General features: G+C 53.9%; 1 protein-coding gene across 3 annotated transcripts in view; it reads right to left on the minus strand.

Moving 5' to 3' along the window:
• Positions 1-579: 579 nt before the first annotated feature.
• Positions 580-20884, minus strand: part of Adcy5 (adenylate cyclase 5) — a 136148-nt gene continuing 115843 nt past the window's right edge. For all 3 annotated transcript variants that reach the window (XM_023562600.2, XM_063225090.1, XM_023562601.2), the window contains exons 13-21: positions 17633-17749; positions 17063-17227; positions 14510-14685; positions 12095-12124; positions 11123-11255; positions 7499-7762; positions 6599-6803; positions 4265-4389; positions 580-2562 (exon numbers count right to left, since the gene is read on the minus strand). In XM_023562600.2, coding sequence (XP_023418368.2) covers positions 2434-2562; positions 4265-4389; positions 6599-6803; positions 7499-7762; positions 11123-11255; positions 12095-12124; positions 14510-14685; positions 17063-17227; positions 17633-17749 — 1344 coding nt within the window. In that variant the 3' untranslated portion in view covers positions 580-2433. The remainder of the gene's footprint in view (positions 2563-4264; positions 4390-6598; positions 6804-7498; positions 7763-11122; positions 11256-12094; positions 12125-14509; positions 14686-17062; positions 17228-17632; positions 17750-20884) is intronic.

The raw sequence follows: 20884 nt of genomic DNA on the forward strand, positions 1-20884 counted from the left end.
GTTAAACTGCCTCTGTAAAACGCACCTCACCCCACTCACCTCTGACTCCCTGCTGAGTTCGTTCCCTTCAGTCCTGCTCCCCCGGCTCCCCCTGGCCTCGCAGCAAAGTCTCTTTCACTGGTTCTTCATGTGCACGTGTGCTGAGCTGACTCTGCCCACCCCTTTGTGGATTTACTGTCTGTGGTATTTGGGCTCAGATGAAGCCCACTACAGAGAAGTGTCCCCGAAATGTCCTGCTGCAGTGTCCCCTTCTGCATACCAGCCATGCAGCCTAAGGTAAATAGTACAGCCCTGCGTGCCTGTTTCTACAGTGAGCAAGCAGGCAGGGAGTTGACGAGTAATGTGCACAGGGCGCCCGCTCCAGTGTGGTGCCCTCGCCAGCACACCATGATTAGCTGTGCAGGTCCAGCCAGCCCCCCTCGGCCTGTGACTCATCCCTCCCGATTCCTCGGGCCCTCTCATCTCTGTTCTCCTGTGTTTTTGCCTTCTTTCCCTTGAAATACAAACATGCTTGGCTCACTCGCTTTAAAACATCTGTACCTGCTCCCCAGCGCAACCCAAAAATCAGGCAAGAACACATTACCAGTGAAAGTGTTTAATAGTTAAATTACTTAAATAGATTTTTCAATTTCCATGGGAAATCATAATTGTATCCATTTTTGCAAGAGCCGGAGTAAAAAGAGTGCACACCCTTGGAACGCAGAGCTAGCACTGCACGCTGTCACCAGTCATTGCTGGGGTGGGGAGGGCCCACGAGGCCATGACCCACGAGGCCATGACCCACGAGGGCACAGGATGGATGCAGCACTCACACACTACTCAGGTTGGAAGCGAAACCACCACCACCATCACCACTAGGGGGCTGGATGGAGGCAGGGACTCCAAGAACACAAAGCTGGCCCCTTCAGAGGCCAGAGGCCAAGGCAGAACTCAAAGGTGGAGCCGCAGAAGCATGGGACAGACTCAGGCTTGGCAGTTTGGGGTCCACAGTTTTGCTTCTTAGAGCTGGGTTCCAAGGTGAGGAGATGCAGGTAGACATCACAGTCACATTTCAGCAACCAGCATGGGGCTGCCGCCGCCTCCTCCAAACTTGCGGGAGGAGAGAGAGGTTCTGTCCTGAGAAACAGTGAAGGGATCTGGGCACAGGCGCTATGGATGCCACATAAATGCATCTCTGTGATAGCGCATTGTTTTCCCACTGCCACCCGTATAGAAGTGCTAAACATGGGTTTGCTTTCCTCAGTATTTGTGCCCTCTCTGCACTAAAACAAAAGCCAGACAAAACAAGCCATGCTGCCCACTCGGGATGTGGCTGTATTCCCTGCTTCCAACACAGCTTGGGGTGGAAGAGCAGCTTTCTGTCTTCCTCCTCTTCTGTCTGCATTTCACTTAGGCCAAGTGGGATGGGTGTGGGTGTGGGTGTTAAAGATGGGGTGATGTGTCTCGGTATCATCCTCCTGCTTCATCTGAATGTGTGGGACCCCAGGGGACCCACCCCTGCTCTGGTTGTATCTGGGAAAGCCAAAGTCTGCCAAGTCTGAAGGGAGGGAAACAGAGCCTGCGGGAGAGCAGGGTTGCAGCATGAACACACGCGTATGTACACCAGTGCACACACCGACAGACGTACAGTACAAATGCGCACACACACCCCGCAGTGCACAGCCATTTTCTAATATAGAGGATTTACAAAATATAGAATTTGGTGTATTTGTTAGGTGTCCAAGGCTTTCAATAATACAAAATAAAAAATACAAAAAAGACAAGTCAGGACCCCTGCCCTCCCTCCCCTGTGCCATCCTGGTTTGCTTGTGTCTCTTACACGAATACAACTAGCATAGTCTAAAGAAGGGCACAAAAAACGTGTTTTATTTAATAAATATTTTCTTTTCTTTAGAGCCCACACTTCTTGCTTAGCATCCGCCTGCCTCCCCCTCACAATCAGCCCCGTTTCCCTCACAGGGCACTCTGTGTCTGTGTGAAGGCCTGGCCCCTCCACAGCCAGCACTCTGCCCTGAGCACCACCAGGGCCCGGGGCACAGCCTCTGTCGGGAGTAGTCTGCTACTCAGGCCAGTGTCCGGCCTGCCCCCCCATCCAAGCTGTGACCTCCTTGCGCCTGCTGCCATGTGTTGGGCTCCAGCAGCGCCCCTCCACTACAGTGGCAGCACCTGCCAGAAAACAATTTTCAGCCGAGTCCAGCAGAGTCTTCTGCAGAGGAAACATCTTTGGTCAGCTTGGTGCTCGCAGGACGCTGGCACCAGGGCTTGGGCCAGAGGCCGTGCCCACCAGCAAAGGCAGAGGCCGCTTCTGAGTCTCAGGTGGAAATCTCAGCACGGGGGTGCGGCCGAGTGCAGGTTCCTTGCCTGCAGTGTGGAGCCAAAGAAGCCGTTTCCCTTCCTGCGGAGGCCGGGCTGCGGCACCACCACTGGCGGTTGCTAACTGAGTGGGGGGCCTCCATTGAGGAAGTAGGTCATCATCTCGCCCTTGCCCTTCACCTTGACCACACCCCGGCACTCCAGCTGGTACGTGTTGGCAGCCAGCACCTGGTACATGTCCGTGGTGACCTGTGGAGGCAAAGAAGGCACTTGTACAGGGCTGTGGGTAAGCTCAGACATGAACTGGGGAGGCAGTGTAGTGTCATGCCAGTCGCTTGTGCCTTACTGACCAGACAGGGCTGTGCCTCCACTGAGGGGCTCTGGGACCAGGCATAGGCGGTCCCTGCAAGGCCCCTTAGGATGGCAGAAGCATGGCCCTTGCAGCTCTCAGCACCTCCTCTGTGCTGGTGTGACAGGCACCTTCCAGGTGCCCTGTGGCCCACTGAATGCTGTGCACAGCCCAGGAAGGGTCCAGAAGTAGAGTGGCACTGGAACTTTCAAGACAAACTAAATTGCTGCAGCAGGGCCCAATGGTGTCATCAGGGTCTTTTTCAGGATCAGAAAGATCTCTAAAAACTGCTTCTTACCATAGATGGCTGAGGAACCTCTGCTAATCACATTTCTGGGCTCTTAAAGCTGACTCATCTGCCTAAGGGGACAGTTAATAGCCAACAGAGCCTGGACTCAATTCCAGACTTTGTGCTTTTGCCTTGAGGACAAAGAGGACTCCCTGGGGCTTCATCCACTGCAGTGGTGGACTGAGGCACGCGTGCTGCAGAGGGCTGTTTGTATCACTGAAAGCTCTAAGAGGTTTGCCATCACTGCTCTACACTGTGCAGTGCTTGGTGAGCACGGAAATAGTGACAGGACAGGGAGTGGCAGGATGGCCACACACCTCATGGGCTTGCTGGGCACCATTTCTGGGCATTGTCAGGCTCCTGGTGTGGCTGTGGTCTTGCAGGTTGGGCCACCTGGGTAGAGCCTGCATCACTAACTTTGGCTTCTGTATGGGGAGGTCCTGGTGAAGCTGGCACTGGCAGGGGGCAGAGTCCCTCACCCCTGCCACTGAGTGGGTGAGAAGTCCACAAATGTGTGTGCCCCCACAGGACTCCAGTGCCTCCCCCACCTGCTGTCCCTTCTCTCCTTGGTGTTGGTGGAGGTAATAAAGGCTATTTGGCATCCACAAGCCAGCCTGGCAGGATGGCCTGGTTGGCACTGTGCCCAGGCTCCATCCCTTTGTTCAGAAACCCTACAGGGCAGACAAAGGACAGAACACTTGAGCAGTACCAATGTGGCAAAAGTCCTTAAAAATGGCACAGACAGCTGAGGCCAGCACAGCTCATCTCTACAGCCTTACAGGGAGCAGCAGCTGAGGGGAGTGCAGGACGAGAGTCCAGCTCAGGCCCTTGGCGTCAGGATGAAGGGAGCAGCAGCATCGAAGTCCAGAGAAAGGCAGAGGAGCAGCTGCGGCCCTACAGCCCTACGAATCACAAGAACCAGCCTATGCAGGATCAAGAGAAAAAGGAAGCCCCTGGCCTCTACCAGGCCCCAGGGCAGTTGGTGCTTGGGGACACCACCCAGGGACCAGGCTGTGAGAGCTGCCAGCCCACTGGTTAAGACCCTGCTCTCTGCAGGAGTCTGTGTGTCCTCTGTGTGCCTGGCTGGACCTGAACTCATCTGCTCCATTCCTCCTGTGCCCAGCAGAGGGCTTTGCACAAGCCTGGGGATCTGTCCAAGGTGCTGAGGGACACATTCATCACTCCAAGACTTGTCACTTTATATTTGGAGCAAAAGCTATGATAGGAACTGTATGTGGCCTGCCCTGAAGACCTTGGATTCACATCGATTCCCATCCCCATGAGTGATGGGGCGCTGATGCTCCTTCACTTACCTGGATGCGGTCAGGCACACCAGTGCTGTCCATGCGGCTGGCTACGTTCACCGTATTGCCCCAGATGTCATACTGAGGCTTTCGAGCTCCAATCACCCCGGCCACCACAGGGCCAATGTTGAGCCCTGCAGGGGACAGAAGTCAGACACCCCTCAATTGAGGTCCATTGCTTGCTTTGCTTGCCCTCACCAGCGTCCTCTTGCCACATGCTGCAGGGTCTTCCTGAGAGTCACCTCACCTCTGCCATCTCCCACCTGTCTGCTCTGTCCACCCTGCTAATTCAGAACACTGGTCATCCCTGCTCCTGAGTCCTCACCATTCTCGCCAGTCCCCTGCCAGTAGTGCCCTCTTGCATAAGCCAGTTGCCTTGTCTTCATATTTTGCTTCCCGGGAGAGTCGGAACAGTCGCGCTCATCACCAGTTAACATGTACAAAGTGCTACTTCCCCTTCCTTGTTCATTTTTCTTCCCACCATTCTCACTCTCAGCACCTGGCTTCTGACCCAGGTCCCTGCCCAACTCTCCTCTGTTTCTGCGTCCCGCCAAAAGCACATGCTGATTTTTAGTCCACAAGCTGTTCCACTGGCCAGTATCTACCTCACTGGCCAGCCAGAGCTTTGGATGGCTTCTGGCCCTTTCCAGAGGCCACGCCACCAAGGAGCCACTTCTGATCTGTAGGAATAGACCATACCCACCCATCTCTTCTCTTGGTAAATTCGGCTGCTCAGCCCTCAATCCAGCCCAATAAAAAAGCCAAGCAATGTATAAAAATATGCAACAGGAAGAAAATACTGAGTGAATAAGATGGAGTGAAAGCAAAATGAAAATGGAAATATTACATCAAACTGGGAATGAACACAAAACCACAGGCTGCACCAGGGACACAGCAGATCCCTAGCTGGTTCTGTTGGCTTTCCAGAGCACTGCAAAATGTAAACCTGCTCAGGTTCACAAGCACTGGGTCCAGAGGCCAGCACAAGTGGCTCGTTCAGTGAAGCCCAGTCCCTGACACTTAGGCCAGAGCCACATACCTCCCCAAGGATGTTAACAATCACAGTGTTGGTTTTAGTAACCCCATATTTCAGCTTAATTGGGTAATTCTGACACTTGAAATCCCAGGGTGAGGTTTTTCTTGTGTGTATGTGTGTGTGAGTGAATTACTGTTACTTCTTTCAAACTTGAAATCTGAATTATTTATGGGTTGAGACATACCCAGAGAGTTGATAATGCATGAGAATTCTGATTAGAACGAAGATCTGCTCTTTCAGAAAGCATTTCCTACTTCCACAAACTCCCAGAGAGGAGAAGAACAACGGGAGCAGGTTCCTGTGGTAAAGGAGCCCACTCTCTCCCGCACCCCTGGGGAGACACATCCTAAGGACAAGCTGCAGTGCACTGAGCTTTACAGAAAGAACATCAGAGGCGCAATTCTTAAATCTCTGTGGCAGCAGCAGGGGGAGCTGCGGGGTGTGTGAATGCACGTGGGCTTTTACCCTACAGCTCTTTTAACCCTTCTTCAGTGGTGACTCTTGTCCAAAAAGAAGGTTGGGGTAATAGAGATTATATGTGAAAAAGAAAAATATGCTTCTGATTTAAACTTTTTTCTGAACAAATAGATGAGGGCCTTATTTTGAAGCCAATCCAGGCCCTCTGCTCAGAACCCTTCAGTCCTCGGCAGCAGCACACACATGTGCGTACACACACACACCCCACAGGGGTCCACGAAGCTCAGGCTTCCAAGGAGAGCCAGGTACTGCTGAAGACAGGGTCCAGGGATGGTGTGTGGGCACAGCGCATCATATGCCTCTGCCCCTTCCCTCCCAAGTTCAGGAAGAGCAGCAGAGTTTTTACAGCGGCTGGATCTTGTCATCACTTGGAACCCAATAATAACCTGCTGACTCATTTTGGTTTACAAGACTGTTCTTTTTAAAAAGTTAAAATTTTAAAAACAAAACTGAACTATAAACCAGGTATGGTGGTGCAATCCTGTAATCCCAGCCCTCTGAGAGGCTGAAGCAGAAGGATTGCAGATTTGAGCCCAACCTGAGCCAACTTAGTGATACATTGTCTCAAAATTTAAAAAATAGAAAAAGAGTCGGGAATGTGGCTTAGTACAAAGACCCTGGGCTCAATCCATGATACTGTTAAAAATGAAAATAAGTGTTCCCCTATCAACACACAAAAGAGACACCACTGCCCAGGTGGCTCTGCCTATGAGTGACCAGTTGCCGCCCGCCTGTATAGGGAGGGGCACTGTTAGGCCATCCTCCCCTGCCACTGGACCCTGGACACAGGGATGTGGGGTGGGTAAAGCCCGCCACTGCCCTGCACCTACCAATCTTCATCTGGAAGTTGTTGAAGGAGTGCTCGTTGATGTACTTCATCTGGTCCATCAGCTTCATGGCAAAGTCCGCCAGGGCTTTGATGTGGGTCTTGCCCGCCTTGTCGTAGGTGGAGTCGTTGAGGCCTGAGGCGGCCATGTAGGTGCTGCCGATGGTCTTGATTTTCTCCAGCTGCTTGAAGCGATCCTCACTGATGATCTGCATAGGAGGCCAAACCTGGTCACCCTCAAGTCTGGGGCATGGATGTCCACCAAGAGGAAGTGAGCAGCTTGGCCCCACATGGTGGAGGCATGGACTTGGTGTGACACTGCTGTGACCGTGGCTGACTTGCCCACCCCTGACGAGCAGCCCAGAGACAGGTCGCTTGTCATGGTTTCCCCTTCAGCACTCGCATCCTCCCCAGCCCAGGGAAACCTCTCCATCTTTGCCAGTGAGACGCATACCCTTCTGCCAGCCCTGTGAGAACCTCCCTGGAGCCTGTCCTCTGTGTCCAGCCCCTGCCCAGCACTGGGGAGCCCGTGCCTCCTACTCCTTCCCATGGTTCCTGCCTACTGGCCACACATGCAAGATGTGCACGGGGCCTGAGAACTGTGTTCCTGCTTCCATGTCCAGGGTCCCAGGGAGTACTTCCTTCCCCTGATTCTCCTAAAGCCCTGGACATAAGAAACTGGGCTGTCCTGGGTGCTGGGGTCCTGAAGGTTAAGTTTGAACAGCCTGGTCTGAAACTTGGTGACGTCCCAGAGACACTTAAGGTCACAGGCCTCACTTTCCTCATCTGTACATGGTGCCTGGGACGCGGCCAACCTCTGGCCATCAGGGCTCTTATCGCCGATGCTCACACCCAGCCGGAGGGGGAGGGAGGGCACTGGGACCCAGAGGACCCCCGGGAGCACCTCATCAAAGTCAGCGATGATCTCGTTGAGCAGCCGCAGGCACTCAACACCCTCATTGTTGGCCTCCAGTTCCACGTAGAACTCAGAGAAGTTGGCAATGGAGGCGAACATGACGGCCACGCACTCGCAGGACTGGTAGTAGAGCTCGTCGTTGCGCCGCTCACGGGCCAGGAAGTGGGCAGCCACATCCTTGGGCAGGATGTTGTGCAGCAGCCGCCGATTGTAGGCCTGCAACTCCTCCATCTCCTCCTTCTCCTCCGTGGCCTAAGGACAGAGGAGGTGATCAGGGCAGGCCCGCGTGATGCCCCTACTTGGAAATGGCAGCAAGAGCCACACCAGTGCGAGCGTGTGCCCAGTAAACGCCCTGCGGTCTCTACTCTCTCTGCCGCCCCTGTTTCCAAGCATTCTTTGATGAACGTTCCTTCAGCCATGGGAAAAGAAGACATTGCCAAGCATCTAATGCTCCCTGCAGCCTCCTGGAAAATGACACCCTTCAGGGGCTAGTCCTAGAGGAGGGAGGCAGAATGGAGAGGTCTCGAGGGGAGTGGGAGGGACCCTGTCCTCCCAGGACTGGAACTGTTAGGAAAGGGCACAACCCAAACCCACACCCACAGAGTCCTTGGACTCTCTCCACCCTTCCGTTTCCCTCTTAATATCAGGAAATGCACTCAGAAAAAGCAGTCTGGCCAGGGCTGCTTTTGACCCAGAGCCTGCTCACCTCTGATTTTTCATGAGGAAGACTCGCTCCAGGGCCAGTGTGGCCAGGAGGTGCAAGAGCTACAGGTGCCACCAGATGCCAGCTGCCCCCATGGAGCCGGGAGTGAAGTGGGCAGCGCAGGGCTGTGGAGGACCTTCACAGCTCTCCCTGCTTCTGTGTCCTGATGCATACAGAGCTGGCTAGGACACGGTTCCTTACCCCTCAGCTAGCTTTAAGCAATGCAAATGGCTCTAGCGAGGTACTGATGTGTAATCTTGGAAGCAAGGGGACAGACAGGTCAGTGATGCTCTGCCTATAGTTCCCAAGTGTATGTGTGAGCTAGGCCGAGTGATGCCACGTTGTCACTGTTGGCTGAGATTGAGCTGCGAGAAAGACGCAGTGACATCTCGGGGCATGATGATTACACATCAAAACTGAAGCGCTGACCCCAAAATACTAAATATTTCCCCAATCTGTGATATGCAAATTACTGTTTCTGCATCTCTCCCTCTGTATATAGCAGAGGTGATTCCATGCTTCCTACCTAGGCCAGCTCACAGCACTCACGTACTTGCCTTTTTCTGGGTCACTCATCCCTGTGCCACTCTCCTGTCACCAATTAATAAAAATCCAGGTTCAGCCTGGGCTGAGGCCTTGGTTCCAGTTAGCCATCATTTTCACTGGATTTGGGACCCTCCCGCCTCTCCACAACCACAAATATGCGTTAGTGTCTGTATTCTCGCCATCAGTTACACTGAAAGTGGTAAAGTGCGGTTAACGGGTTAGAATTCCAGTGACCTTTCCCTGGGACTACCAGTACAAACTTCACCGCACCATGACAAGGTCCTAGAAGGGCTGTCTATACATGCCTGCTAGGCTCTGCTATTATTCAGCTGCAGCCAGACCCTCCAGCAGGGCTGGTGGGCTTCTCACACCCTGATCCCCCTGTGGGGAGTGGCTGTCCGCGGGGAAGCAAGTGGCACAGCTTCCCAAGGCCACAGGACCTGGGCCCAGCCAGGAGGGGGACTCCAGGGCAGGAGCTCATGTGCCACAGCACGAAGGCTCTTTGAAGAAATCCCTGGTTCCTGGGCTAGAGCTGGAAAGTATGAGATATCTTGTAATAGAAGGATACAAGCTCAAAGAGTGATGGAGCCGTGTCAGATGACACAGAAGCCGGCCTGATGAAAGGCACATAAGCCAAACCTAAGGCGATCTGAGCATAAGATGAACGGCAGAAGTGGCAGATTAGAATCCAGATCAGCAATGAACAAGCTGATCAGCGCGGTTGGGAGAGTGCTCGCCTCACAGAAGAACGGCACCTGAGGAGCACAGAAGGGAGGTGGCCCGCAGCGCGTGAGCTGCCATCTCAGCTCTAAGGGCCCGAAAACCTTCGGGACAAGGAAAGACTGAGGAGACAAGACAACTAAGCATGGAGTAGTGCTGGAGGGGCCCGCGGGGCCCTGGCTCTGACGTGCACCTGTGTCCCACTGCAGGGGACGACCGTGCCTGTTGTTGGAAGGCAGACCCTGGAGGGCCAAGGGACGGTGTCACAGAATATAGACAGCAGGGGAGCCGAAGCCGAAAAGTGGGAAGGGGTTGCTGGATTGTTTTCTGCTGTTCTTGTAGAGCAGCAAAACAGTAGGACTTTTCTGTAGGTTTAAATTCATTTTTAGAACTTACCAAAAATAAGAAGATGAACATTGGGGAGATGAGCTAGAGACGTGGGGAGGGGAGTCAGGGAGGAAAGCGAGCGGTGAAGTCAGCTGTGCCTGGGGCCACGCTAGGAACACGGCACCCTCCCTCGGCGACAGCTGGGAGGAGATCAAAGCCACCGAGGGACAAAGGACCCCGGGTTTGGCATGGGGTCCAGAATGGTGTGGACCTGGTGTGGGGCCTTGGTCACTAAGGACAAGAGGAAGTCATCTTCCTGTCACCCGCATGGCCCTTCTTGATTCTGAGAGACCGAAAGCGGTGGCCACCTCAGCCTGGAAGGGTCAGCACTGGGCTGGACACTGGGAGGCCCCTGCTCTTTAGGAAACAGATGCCACCATCCTCTCGGGCCCCGGGGCCCTCACTCTCTGGCTAGGGAAGGCCAGCCCGGCGGCAGCCTGTTTGACCCCACTCAGCAGTCCCAGGACAAGGGCCTAGGCACCCATCTTCACGCTGTCTCCAGCCACAGCCACAGTTTAACGAGTTGGGGGTGGAGAAAGTCTAAGCAAGCTGGTCTGGAGCCACGTGCCAGGCCAAGAAAGGCCAGAAGTCCAGGCGATGCCCAAGCCTTGCAAGGGGCCAGTCAAAGGTCTGATGCAATTCACATGGAAGGCAGTACTCTCCTGTCTCCTGGCCCTTTTGAGGTGGCCCAGCAGGCAAGGAGCCCCAGAGTTGATGCTATCTGTCTGGCCTGCAGATGCCCTTTCTCCAAGTGGATACAACCCAACAGGACCTGGCACATCCCGGAGAGCCAAATACCAGCTGCCTCCTGTGTACCCAGCAGGGGTCAGGTCCATAGCCCCTGGTCACCTCAGCCCTGCCCTTGCCACCAGCCAGGCTTCCTAGATGTGCCTTTGGTCCCTCCTGGAGGCGATGTCACATGTAGCGCTCACAGAAACCACTGGTGGCAGCTCCCCATGCTGGGCTCACTCCTCCTTCACCTCCCACCCCTGGCCACCCCGTCACCTCCACAGAAAGTGGCCTCTGGATGTCCCAGCCTGTGGCACACATGGGAAGAGCTCAGGCAGCATCTGCTGAGGCCAAAGCGCATCTCCAGGGCACCGACAGGGCACTCTGTAAGCCCCAGGCTTTGCCTCTTAGCCCGAGAAGGCGTAGAGCAGCAGCTCACCAGGACCCAGGACAGCTGGGGTGCAACCTGTGCAGGACTTCCCGAGATACCGGGCTGGGTCCCAGGCCAACTCCACCCACACACCCACCTGCAGTTTCCAGAGGAAGTCGAGACGAGCAGTGGACTCCACCTGCTGGGCGTGCAGGTACAGGGCCAGCACAAAGACGGAGATGATGATGGGTGTCACCACCTTCAACGCCACCTTGGTTGCATGCTCAGGGCTGCAAGTGAGAGGTAGAGAGCTGAGGCAGGGTAGTCTCAGGACTCTGTCCTTTGCTTCCTCCCATTATCCACCACCCCACCCGAACTTGGTCTGAGTCCTGCCTCTTCCAGGAAGCCTTCCAGCACCCCAGGCAGCCGGTGCTGCCATCCTGGAGCCCCACACCCATCACTCAGCCCTCATACACCATGGGTCTTCCTAAGAGGTGAGCCTGGATACACAGCACGGGAACCAGGCAGCCCAACTGACCCTGCCTCTGAGGAACATCGGGCAAGTCCCTTGACCTCTCTGGGTGTTGTTTTGGGCGCTTTTCGTCTCTTTTCTTTTTCCTGGAACTAGGGATTGAACCAGGGCCTTCACAGTAAGCTACATCTCCAGCCTGTCCAATTTGGGACAGTGTCTCACTAATCACTAAGTTGCCCAGGCGAGGCTTGAACTTATGATCCTCCTGCCTCGGCCTCTCAGATGCTAGGACTATAGGTAAGCATCATTCTCATCTGTGAATGGGACAAGGTCTGGACACCATGTTTCAAGAGTGAGGGACAGCAGACACCCACTCCTTTTGTGTCAGGCACCTCCCATGGGCTGCTGGAAAAGAAGCTGAGGCTGAGGCTTTGGGAGGCAGCCTGGGGAATGGTCCCAGCCCCGCAGAGCTGCCACTGAGCCTGCGGCTCCCCTTGGGGTGATGTGAGCAAAACACTGCAGAAGGGTGTCTGTTGTCTGTCCCTGTGAGGCTCCACTCCCTAGACAGGTGACCCTCTGCCCCCCGCCACTGACACACGCCATGCCCACTGTGCCAAGGGTGGGTAGCGGCCCTACCAGAGCAGGAGCGTCACTCACCACTGGGAGGTCCCGTTGTTGCTGAAGTCTCTGTGGACAGAAGTTGGGGACATTGCTCAGCAGGCTCTCCTGTGGACAGCAAGCCTTCTGGCTGTCCCTATACTCCAGGCCACCCCCAATTGTCACCCTGTCATCCTCCTCTCTGCCACTCTGCCCCCCAGCTGCCCCAGCACCCTTCAGTACCCTAGAGCATTTCAACAGAGAGGACTGTGGGACACCCAGGCCAATTGGTACCTATAAAGTACACACATGTACCAAAAGTGCATGGGGACTACAGAGCACCTGGTGCTTGCCCAGGACCCTACCTGCACTGGCCCCAGCTGGACAAACACCTGCCTCTCTGTCCACCCAGGCCAGCTCTGTGCCAGGAGTCAGAGGGAGCGGAGGGGAGCCCTACACCTGCACTATCCTAAAGGGCAGTTACTGTCACATTTGACTGCTGAGCCTTGGATGAGCCAGTGGGCGGGGAGCGTAGCTCTGTGGCTGGGCACTTTCCCAGCATGCTTGGGCCTTTGGGTTCCATCCCCAGCACCACCCAAAGAACGCTGAGAGAAACAGTTACAAGTATAAACATATACCAAGTTATGAGTTGTGTGGGAAAAAAGGTAAAAGTATTTTGTTAATAATTTTAAATTATTGTCTTAAATAATTATTTTAATATAATTTAAAATAATTGTTCACATGTTGAAGTATTTGAAATACTCAAATTTATCTCAAAATAAATTGCACTTCTGCTTTTAATCCAGCTACTTGAAAATTTGGAATCTAGTTGTCTACTGGAGAGCACTGCTCTAGAGCTGCACCAGACTCCAACACAGAAATGACTCTGTCCCCCAGAAGAGACCAGGCTGAGGGAGGAGCAGGGAGGAGACAAGGGCTGGATCCCGGATCCACGGGGACCAACGGCCCCGGCCTCTTTGTCGTCATCCTTGTGTTCCTCCTCCTCCTCGTCCTCTTCCTCCTCTTCCCAACAGCACAGGGACCCTTCTAGGTGTCACGGAGTCGCCCTGTCTTGTGCCCACATCCCCACACCTCCACCGGAAGTTCCTGCTTGAGTCGGACTGAGATCCTTCTTTGCAGCTCCACTTCCTCCGTGAGGAAGGCACAGTCCAGCTGGGTCATCAGTTCTGACCCGGCCCCCTCCACGGCCCAGCTCACAGCTGGCACCACAGGCCTGGGTAAGTGGCCCTGCCCCAGAGTGTGATGAGCAGATGAGTGAGATGTTAAGGGACCCTGCCTGCTGGAGAAGGTGTGGCCAGCTGCGCTTCTTCTCAGGAGACCTGGGCATGTGCTCAGTTTTGCATTTTTGGTACACGTGTGTGTGTGTGCATACACGTGTGTGTGTAGATGATGGTGGAGGAAAAGATGCCACAGAGCAGGCACCTGACATCTATTTGGCTACGATGGGTATTATTCCCATTTTATTAGGAAAAAATATTGAGATTCAGGAGAACAATGAAATGCCTGAATCTGAGACTCGAGCTGACAACTGAGATCTGACTTGCCACCCAACAGGACTGACTATGGGCCAGACAGCCAGGGCACACCCCTCACAGTCAGCACGTCCAGGGGCTGGACCTGATCCCGGCCATCACAGGGACCCCTGAACAGTGCACAAAGGCCTGACTGGATGTGATGGGCCTGCTGCTGCTACGAAGATGATGGGACAATGCCTGGGCCCAGGTAGGACACAGCCCCTAAGCAACAAAGGTGTCCCTCGCTCCCTCTGCTACTGGCTCTGGTGAAGTGCAAACTCTCAGCTTGAGCACCACAGGAGACTGGAATTAGAAGAAAACAGCCCAGCAGAGGCTGCCCCAGAGAGGCAAGGAACAACTCACTGAGGCCTAAGGCCTGAGGCCAGCAGCAGGCGGGGAGCGACCAGAGACAGAGGCACCTGGCATCAGGGAGAGTGGGTCAAGCAGCAGAGCCAGTAGCCAGGGCAAAGGAGCTTGACATTCTCCCTGCACGCCAGGACCCAGTCTTGCCTGCTCCTCCGGCCTCCTGAGACTTTCCACCCAGGTGAGGAAGGGGCCACTGTTATGGTTTGTGTCTAGCTGTAACCCAAAGCCTCATGTGGTCATAGGGCTTTTTCAGAGGGCCTGAATCTAGAGTGTGTGACTGACTGGTAGTGCAGTGCTGGGGTTAAGGTACTGGGAATAGGGGTGGGTGATTGCTGGATCAGTCCCCTGACTGGACGGCACTGCATCCCATAGACGGGATACAGTATAAGAGTCAGAGAGGCTCTTCTTCACTTGTTGCTTTTGCTGTCCTCTGCCAGCATGAACTGTTCTCTGCAGGCCACCCTACATTGGAGTGAGCTGATTATGTGCTGAAATAAACTTTTCCTCCTTTAACTTTTGGTGTCCGGTATTTTGTCTCAGGGACAAGAGAAAAATAACGAAGACAGCCACCTACATGGCATTTGCAGTGACCAGCAGGTCCGCATTGTCAAAGAGTGTGACCCCAGGCACCTCAATGACCAGCACATAGATGAGCTCGATGGCAAGCATGAGCACCAGTTTCCCGATGCAGCTGATCTGCAGGAACACGGAGCAGGCCAGCAGGCTGAGCAGCACGCTGTAAGTGAAATACTGCGGAGAGAGGGCAGCTGTCAGCCCCACCCGCCCTCCCGCAGTGCCGCCCCGCCCGCCTCGCCCCACCCCGCCCTGCTTCTCTCCAGCTTTGCAGATCTCAGATGCATGGATTGGGTTTGGGAGTGTGCATCCTGTGAAGAGCCTGGTTAGGGACCAGGGCATGGGGCTCCAGTTTAAGTGGGCCTACGGGCTCATGGCGACAGGGTCCATCCCTGCTCCATTTCCAACAGGTTGGGTGCCCTGGACCATTTCCTCAGCCCTGCTACCCCTGTCCTTTCCCATCCCGGGCTTGCATACCTATCACACGAGAAGGCGCCTCTCATGACCCTGATTCTGAAATCCACAGCTCTAAAAACTGAGTGTTCTCACAATCCACGTGGTGGCAACAACTGAGCTGACCTGCTTTGGTGACAACTGGTGTTAGCTGACCTAACCGATGCGACACTAACGGCCGTCCTTCCTCCAGCTCCTGTCTACAATGTGGCTACAGAAATGGGTTTCACTGTGGGAGCTTCTGCCCTGGCCTCTTGTGGGGTGTAAGGCATCCTTTTAAAATCTGAAAATTCTGCAGTCTAAACTACAGTGGCAAATGGAAAGGGGAAAAACAGTGGGGGAGAAGGAAAGGAAGGGAAAAGGAAGAATGGGAGAAAAAATGGAAACAAAACTTTCGTAAAAGGGAGGGGAAGAAGGCTTGAGGGGAAGGGGACCGAGGAAGGGTATTAAGACACATGCAGGTACAGATGCCCTGTGATGAATGGATCACTGCATGTGGTGAACATGTACTAATAAAAAACAGATAATTTAAAAAACTACATTGGTCCTCAAAGGCTCCAAAGACGTGACTGAATCCTTGTACTGTAGCTTGGTGTTTCCTGCTTAGACAAGTGAGGCCCTGGACCAGCCGAGCCCTTCTGCCGCGGTCTCCTGACATTATTCCCAGACATGTCACCATCTCTTATTCTGTTCTTTCTTTTAAATTTAGCACCATGATTTCTGAGCCCACTTCTGTACTGCCTCTGCCATGGGCTAGCAAGTGGGGTAGCCCAGGTTGGACCTCCCCAGGCCTCCAGCAGTCAGGTGAAGGGTTCTGCAAGCCTCTTATCCCCACCAAGACCTGGGGCAGAGAAAATCGGAGGCACACCCTGATGATTCAGCTCCAGAGGTCCAGCCTAGGGCCAGAAGAAAGGGCCCTGCTTTAGATCGTAGGCCCAGTTAGGGGGAGGCCAAGGCTTAATGCTAGGGTCTCCCAAGGACCTAGGTCTGAGGAGGGGCTGGCCAACCAGGGACAGCACACAGGGTCCAGGGACAGCGAGCTGGAACTGGGCAGGCAGGTCAGACCACAGGCGGGGCCCAACCACCTCCCCCAAGTAGAGTGGGCACATCCCCAATGGCCTTCTCTCCGAGGCTCCAGCTTCCTCTGTGGCCACCCACCCCTGGAGGGCCCAACATGAGACCAAGTAGGCTCTGCTCCATAGCACACCACCCTCAGGAAGCACAAGCTGGACTGAGCGGGCAGAGGTGGTCCAGGCCCAAGCCCAGGAGAATCACCTGTCTAGGGGCAGCACCAGCCTGCTCCTCACTGGGCTTCCCTTCCCGCCCCATGTGTACACTCCTTCCTGGCGCAGGGAAGTGAGGCGGTGTGTGTTCTGGGACTGCACTGAGGGACCTGGAAGAAGGCAGACACTTTCTCCCCAGAACATGGCAGACAGAGCCTTCACCTCACGGGGTTCGCATGAGCCCCTAGGGAGCTGGGGTGAGGGAACGGCCCCCATCGAGCAAGTGCTGGCCAGAAGTCCTGCCCTGCTGCATGGCCCAGCTGCTGAGGCCTCCTCAGACGCTTACACTGTTTTTGAGGTGGAGAAAATGCTCTGAAGGGGACATCTGCGCAAACCTAGGAACATATTGAAAGCAACTGCATTGTACACTTCAAAAACAAGTTTGCAGTAGTACTGGCCCGGGTCAGGATTCCCTTTGCTCCCCTTTCTGCTCAAAGACCTTAACAGCGGGAGTTTGGCTGGGTTTCCTGAGGCAGGGCCAGGTCACTTGAAAACACGAGGGTCCTAAATGTAAATGTTCTGCACGTGGGAGAGAAGTACGAACTCTAGAGCCCGATGACTTGCATGAGAGCTCTGACTGCAGGTCACTAGCTGTGTGACCTTAGGCAAGTTATTTAGCCTCTCTGCCATCAGGTTCTTCCGCGCTACATGGATAAAGAGTACTTTGTCACAGGGCTGTGGAAGGATCACTCAGTGAGCACTATCTGAGTAACAGCCACGTTAGCATGAGGGGTGCTTGGCACGAGGAGGCCGTAGGTGGGTGCTTTCCCTGAGGTGCAGGGGAAAGGGGAAAGGACAGGGGATGCTCCAGTCTGTACCTCAGGGAAGTGGCAGTTGGGCCAGAGGCTGCCGCAGAAGCCTCGCTCATCGCCCAGGCTGTAGTTGAAGGCTGACTCTGCCACGTGGCATGCGTTGACCTGGCTCACGCTGATATTGTGCTCCTCCGCCAGGCAGCCCGTCAGGTCCTTGGCATTGCAGGTGAACTGGGGTACGCAAGAGGGCAGCAAGACCAGATGAGCCCAGGGGCTTGGCTGGGCAGCAGGAGCCTGTCTGTCCCCGTTGCAGGTCGAGCCACCCACGGAACGGGATAAAGGAGGAGCCTGGCTGGGGCTGCAGACCCAGAGTCCTGGCTGGCAGGGCTGTGTCCAGCACACCCTCCCGGGGCAGGACCCTGCAAGCCTGCCTGGGGGACACCCCTGGCCCCTGTCAAGTTCTTTTAGCCTAAGAGTAAGGAACTAAAAGCCCATGTCAGGTCGGATACCCTGAGGTGTGTTAAGCATAGCAATTTCCAGGGAACCATCACCTCGCCCAATCCCATGGGGCACAGGGATCCCTGTTTTTGATCCTATGGGACTGGGGAGGTACCAGGGTCACACAGAGTCACCCACCATGTTGACAAAAGATGACAGGAACACCAAGGTGATGGTGAATACCCCGACCAGAGTGCTGTTCATCTTGGACCGCACAATCTTCCTAGAGAGCGTCTGCAGTGGGCTGGGGAAGAGCTGGGGGAGAGAAGGCAGCATTTAGGAGCACCCACAGTGTCCCCAGGATTGTCCCCTGGCCTGCTTGAACCCCTTCAGCTCCAGCCCCTCATCAGCTGGCCAGGAGTGGATACCCCCAGGACTAGAGCCAGAAAGCCCAGAAGGGGCCAGAAAAGCCCATTTGCCCACCACATGAGCCTGGGGTTCTGGGGAACCATTAGGGAGGGCAGCCAGGCAGCTGAGGAGCCACAAGGGGCCCTGGCTTTCCTGGGAGGGAGGAGGTTTCCTGGAAGGAAGGGTCACGGAAAGGACCAGGTATGTGGAGGGAGAGGCTAGGTTTGTAAAGGGTCATGGCACAGGAAGCAGTGAGGCCTGGACCACAGGCACTGGGTGGAGCTCAGGTTCTGCCATTTCCCTATCGGCCCTACCCTGTGCCCTTCACCCTGTGGCTTTAATTCAACATCCGCCTCCCGAGCTCCACTTCTACCATCCAATCTGACATAGCTGGCCTGGTACCCCACGTCCTCCTGTCTCCCATGCGATGCAGTTAACAAAGAGGAGGGACAGAAAGACAATTAGAGCACCCGGGCTCTCCACCCCTGCCGCTCCACCCTCTGTGCTGAGTCCTGTCTGCTGCAGATTTGCCAGTGTCCCCTGGTGGAGAAGGCACGGGAGCAGAAGACAGGGAGCCTGTGTTCCAGGAGCAGGCCACACCCCTCCCTGAGGGCTCCCCATCCACAGAAGCACATTTCACTTTTATCATCAGTGAAATAGACAAAGGCGTCTTCCTGCATGGACCAATGCCAAAAGTGCCAGACCACGGGGCCTGCCCACCTGACACTGTTTCTGCAGTTGGTCACACAGATGATAAAGTAGGTCAAGGGACCACAGTACAATCACGTGGCTGTTCACTCTTGGGGGAAGAGGACTACCTGGGCACTGCAGTGTTTGCTGCCAGCTTGAGAAGTCCCTGGGCTGCAAGCCAACACCACTACCCTGTAGCATTCACCAGGACCATAGTGGTGTCCGCATGGAATTTTAGGGGGAATCTGTGGCTTGGATCTAATAGACGTCCCTCAGGTCTCATGTGTCAGAGGTGGGACTGCATCAGAAGACGTGGGGTGTGGGGAATGTGACCTGGAAGGGAGTGTGATCAGTTGATTTGACAAAGCTGCCGAGACAATCAACAGTGAAAAAGAATCTTCTCAACAATAGTAGGAGGACAAGTGATAACTACTTGCATCCCTACCTCACACCATATACAAAAATTAATTCTGAGACCTAGATGCAAGTTTGAAAACTACAAAACCTTTAAAAGAAGATGATTTCTTAGAGATCTCATCAGAAGCACAGGCAAAAATGAAAAAAAAAAAAACGAACTGGACTTCATCAAAATTTTAAAAATTTTGTGCAGTAAACAGGAGCATCAAGAACACGAAGAAGTAATGAAGAGCTGGGGAGAGTGCCACCCTGGGCACTGCTGCTGGGCATGTGCAGAAGTGTGGCTCCTGCGGAACAGTACGACGCCTCCTCAAAGTACAGAATAGAAGAATTTTTATACAAAACAGACTTCAATGTGATCCAGCAGCTCCATTCTGGGGTATCTATCCAAAATAACTCAAAGCAGGGATACCTGTGTACCCATGTTCACAGCAGCTTTATTCATGATAATAACCCGAAAGTGGCACTGCTCAAAAACTGCCAGCTGAGGAGAGGATAAACAAAATGTGATTCAGACAATCACAAAAAGAAACAAACTGCTGCTACATGCTTCCGCGTGGGCAAACCTTGAATCTCGTGGGCAAACCTTGAATCTTGTGGGCAAACCTTGAATCTCGTGGGCAAAGAAAAAGAAGCCAGCCTCAAAATGCCACACACGGTGTGCTTCCGCTTAGGTGGGACATCACAGCTCACAGAGAAAACACAGCTCACAGACAGAAAGTAGGGATTAGTGGTTGTCAGTGACTCCTAATGATACAGGGTTTCTTTTTGGGTACAATGCTCTGGAATTAGTGGCAATATTTATACAACTCTGTGAAAATGCTAAAAAACCAGTGAATTAAAAGTTCACCCACCTTTATAAAGATGAATTTTATAGTGTGAATTACATCTCAATGTAGTTTTTATTAAAAAAAAAAAAAAACTCCACTCAGCTTCTTCCTAGCTGTGTGATCCTGGGGACCTTATTAACTTCTTAGTTTCAGTAAATAGTGAGTATCTATCTCCTTGAGTGACTATGCAGATCCAATGAAATGGCTCACTTAAAGATGCTTCATAAGCTGCTAAATGCAGCAGGGAAGTTTGTTAATATTTCTTTATTTCCCTCAAGGCACCAGTGACTAAATTCAGGGCCTCCCATGTGCCAGGCCCTAATGTTCGCACTTTAAGCTATGCTGCCAATACAAATGGAAGTCCTGGTTTCAGGGAATCTGTGTTCCTAGCTGGAGAAATAAGGGCAGCGTGGCAGCCGGTTTCCAACCCTGGCTGTGTAACTCCATTCCCCCAGCACCCCTTCCCCCTGTGCTCTAACTTCAGTGTCAGTGCTGAGCCCCCACCCACCGACTGAGGGCCTTTCTTCGAGTTTTACAACCATGATGGTAACGGCTGCTTTAGGGGAAGATTAGCAGACTCGAGAACGCTTGCTATGAAAGGCGGAGGGGGAGCAACCCTCACGGGCCTCCTGGCGCATGAGGAGCCAGCAGAATGCAGGCTCTTAGATAGATGTTAGGTGGCGCTCTGGCATCTAATGCTTGGCTGAGTCACCTTTGTGCCCTGGCTTCCCTTAGCATCCTTTAAAGGCTTCCCTTTACTACTAAGCTCAAGTTAAAAGCCCAAGAACCAAAGCCCCGTGGAGGCTGGACAGCCTGCCCTGGAGCTGGCTCACAGAGTTCTCGTCTCCTGCAGTCACGAAGTTCATCTGTGTGCCCAGATCCCAAACCTGCTCACCCCAGTCTGGATTTCAGAACTCATTACTGAGGCAGTCTCTTTAGAGGGCTCACCACAGCTGTGGTCCTAGGTTGCAATGTTTTCCTAGCTCACTGTGTCTGCAAACTAGTCATTTGGTGTCTGCTCACAATCGGAGCTTAAAGTTCATAAGCAGTATGCTCCTGATCCGATTGGTTTAAATCCATACACCCTTACACGTGGGAGTGGGGA

Source organism: Cavia porcellus, unplaced genomic scaffold, assembly GCF_034190915.1.
Source record: "Cavia porcellus strain 051 isolate PalLab524CR breed Dunkin Hartley unplaced genomic scaffold, mCavPor4.1 scaffold_15, whole genome shotgun sequence".
Classification (NCBI taxonomy): Eukaryota; Metazoa; Chordata; class Mammalia; order Rodentia; family Caviidae; genus Cavia; species Cavia porcellus.